General features: G+C 32.4%; 2 protein-coding genes across 2 annotated transcripts in view; one reads left to right on the forward strand and one right to left on the reverse strand.

Moving 5' to 3' along the window:
• LOC106877001 (fatty acid-binding protein, liver) overlaps positions 1–1129 on the forward strand; it is a 5873-nt gene extending 4744 nt beyond the window's left edge. The window contains exon 4 of the mRNA XM_014925781.2: positions 764–1129. Within this exon, the coding sequence (XP_014781267.1) occupies positions 764–814 (51 nt within the window). The 3' untranslated portion in view covers positions 815–1129. The remainder of the gene's footprint in view (positions 1–763) is intronic.
• A 1809-nt stretch (positions 1130–2938) lies between these two features.
• Positions 2939–3803, reverse strand: part of LOC106877000 (uncharacterized) — a 29267-nt gene continuing 28402 nt past the window's right edge. The window contains exon 4 of the mRNA XM_014925780.2: positions 2939–3204. Coding sequence (XP_014781266.1) covers positions 3151–3204 — 54 coding nt within the window. The 3' untranslated portion in view covers positions 2939–3150. The remainder of the gene's footprint in view (positions 3205–3803) is intronic.

The raw sequence follows: 3803 nt of genomic DNA on the forward strand, positions 1-3803 counted from the left end.
GGGGTGAATGTGCATGTGTGCAAAATGTGGAACGAAGAAAAAAAGTAAAACCTTCCTCTCATTTTTCCTCGTGTGTTTTCTCAAAGACCAACGTCCTGGTTTTCAAATAGAACGAACAGTATCAACTGAGTCTGACAGATTGCTTGGTGGCTCATGGCATGCTATAGAAATCTACCAAATTATTGTCTCTTTTTTTTATATATTCTGTGTATGTTGGTTTCAAATTTTGGCACACAGCCAGTAATTTTGTGAGAGGGGTTAATCGATTATATTGACCCCAGTGCTCAACTGGTTCTTATTTTATTAACGCCAAAAGAAAGAAAGGTAAAATTGACCTCAGCAGAATTTGAAGTTGGAGTATAAAAACAGATGAAATGCTACTAAGCATTTTGTCCAGTGTGCTAACGATTCTGCCAGCTAAAATTTATCTCTCACAGGATGAAGTACATTTTTCTTGTCAATCCTAACTATAATGTATCTATCTCTCTCTATATGTATATATAACTAAATGCTCACATACACACACACTCACAGAGATACACTCACACACACACACACACACACACACAAACAAATCTCAGGAGTGAGGCTTCATTTTTTTCTTTAAATTTTATTGACTCTTGGTTCACTCTGCAATCTTATAAAACTATACACTCTTATGTACATACCTTTCATCCCACATTATGCTAGACACATTAATCTTCATAAAATTTTGAATAATTGGATGTGTATCTTATTGATATTTGTTTCATTCTTTTTGCAGACTTGCACCACCAAGGGAGTATCGACCAGCTCTGTCTTCAAAAGGGCTTAAAGTTCTGTCTGTTCACATATCTCAACATCTGTATTTTTCTCAGTTATCCAGTATTTTAACGGTGGGAATTAGAGACTTTGTAATTGAACAGATTAACGAACAAGCAATCTAGTCTGCAGTCTTATTACTTATTTTCAATTTTTGTATATTTTTTTATGCATGTTAACCTTACCTAACTAGTAATAAACGTATTGTAGTGCATGTTACATATTACTATCTCTGTTTATATTCACTGGCATTGTCTCCAGTTCCCGCTGTGTTAAAATATAGGATAACCTCTTCGCTGTGAGAAATAAAAAGAAATTATCACTATTATATTATTTATTTTTAATTACTTAGTGTTTTTTCGTTAACTTTTCTAATATTCATCTCCTAAACGAAATTGAGAATTATATTTTCATTTCAATATGGTAGGAAGCAGAGCAGGTCGAATAACAGACTACTGATAGCTCGTCAAACTTGGGAAAGAACTGAAACATGTCACTGATAAAAAATATCCAATAAGTGAGCCTCTCTACTTGACCACTAAAACTGTTAGAAATGGCGACCAACTTGCTCTCAAATCATACCCTACAACTTCAAAATTGGAAGGAAATATTAAATAATGTTGCCACTATCTAAAACAAAAAAAAATACTAGATGGTTCTATCAGAAGGAAAAAAAATATAAGGAAAGATTTACAACTAATCATTGGAAATCCCAAATATGAGAGGACTATTCCATTTTGGCTCTTAATTGAACTTTGTAGATAGTAAACAACAGATTAGAACCGATGTATTTTCTAGCACTGAAAAAGAAGTCTGGTCTTTGTGAAGTAGTCTGTTATATATGTGCATGTGTGAGTGTTTGTGTGTGTATGTGTATGTAAAAATATTAATTAAAAGTATCATTTTAAAACATTACTAAAAAAGCAGCACAATTTCATGATTTGGATTGTTTGGGATTTATGATGTTTATTATAATGTTCTTTTCTACTTAGGCACAAGGCCTAAAATTTGGGGAGAGAGGGTGAGTTGATTCGATAGACCTCAGTACGCAACTGGTACAACCCTGAAATGCAGAGTAGAGGAAATAACTGAGTACTGGAGTTTGACTGGCAGCTATTCCATCATTCGTAATGGTCTCTGTTGGAACCTCGGGTATTCTCAGATATCGTGCTGCTGATTTCCTCTGTGAAAGCGGTATAACAGCGGCCTGTCTGAGGAATGAAGCCACGATGTTGCGTGACTGTTGCAGCAAGTGTTGCTGGCTATTCTCCACAGCAATGCCTTTGCTATTATGTCCTTGGGCTAAACACACTGTTCAGATTGGGGAGTATAGCCTGTTACTCTCTCCCCTCCCCTTTCTTTCGTTGCCTAATTTCCCTGTTTTCTTTTTTTTATTTCCTTCTTGAAGGAACTTTGGGTTTATTGTTTTGGTGGTTGAATTCTGATTTCACTTACATTTTTCTAAAGCGAATGATAGCATTAATTTTTTGATACTTTTTTTCTTCTTTTAATCAATTTACCTTTTCGTGCTCAAATAAAGGTATATCCTTAATTATGTAACCCAAATGCAAGTCTAACTTTGTGAAACAACAAAATCAATTTTCATGCCTTTCTTAAAACACATTTTTGCTTCAAATTAAAGGACATTACTTTGCAAGAGTTCTAGTACTGCTTTGAACTATTGAAAACGCGTCTGGTCCGATGCATTGCTTCAAATGGAGATTACTTTGAAGGTAATAAATTGCAAACATGTAAAACTAAGTGAATAAAATAATATTGCAAAATTCCGGTTTCTTTTGGGTACCCTCTCGTAATATTGTAATTTAAAGGCTCAATTTCATGCCTGTTATTATCAATATATTCTTTGCTAGTTTGGAATTACGATTCATGTATTGCAGTCGTATAGAAAACATTACAAATGGTTCTGAATAAAGATTTCATGAGTCACTACATTGGTTGACATCAAAACTTTTGACACCAATGCAATGGACAGCAGGCACCAAATTGCAGTGTTTAATTATATATATCCCATTTCCAATTTGCTTTAAAACACTGGCAAATTAACTTTATCTTTTATCTTTCCTGTGGAGTCAGGTTTCATAGAATAAGTTTCAGGCAAGAACTGTAGTCGGTTAAGTAGATTGTATTTGCACGCAAAAATAATTTGCCCTTTTATTGCATTAAAAATTCTTGTTTCAAATGTATATACTATGAAGACTTGTCAGTAAGGAAGCTACATCACATTTTGCTCTCTAAACAGAAGTTCATTATAATGATAAGAAATAGTATTTTGGTTAATTTACTAGGACATGTCCTTCATCTTTTATTAATTTTCCAACATCAGTGTAATTATACAATTTTTTTAAATGTAACTTTGCAGCTAACATCCTTCACTGTTAGTGTCTGAAAAAAGGAAAAGAGAAACAGATTACTGTGTGTATGTATGCATGTACATACATACATATGTACATCTATACATACATAAATACATACCTAGGTACGTACATACATACATTACATTACATACACAAATATATACGTACATACATAGATACATACACACGTACACATATACACACACAAATACATATAAATATGTATGCATATATATATGTATACATACATATACAGATAGACAGATAGATAGATAGATAGAGAGATAGAGAGATAGACAGATAGATAGATAGGTACATAGATATGCATGTATACATTTGTATGTATATTTATACTTTTATATATATATATATATATATATATATATATATAAGTCAGTAAATAGTGGGGTTGTGTTAACCGCACGTGGAGAAATAATAGGAAAATGAAAAAAAGCCAGAATGCTGAACTGGAAGCATAATTTAATAAAGATTTTTTCTAACCGGTTTTCATTGCGATGAAGCAAATTATCAAGAAGGAGAATGAAAATGTTTTTTTACAAAGAAGTACAAAAAAGTACAAAATGAAGAAAATAATATATAAAACAATAATATATAAAAAAATAAATA

Source organism: Octopus bimaculoides, chromosome 2, assembly GCF_001194135.2.
Source record: "Octopus bimaculoides isolate UCB-OBI-ISO-001 chromosome 2, ASM119413v2, whole genome shotgun sequence".
NCBI lineage: Eukaryota > Metazoa > Mollusca > Cephalopoda > Octopoda > Octopodidae > Octopus > Octopus bimaculoides.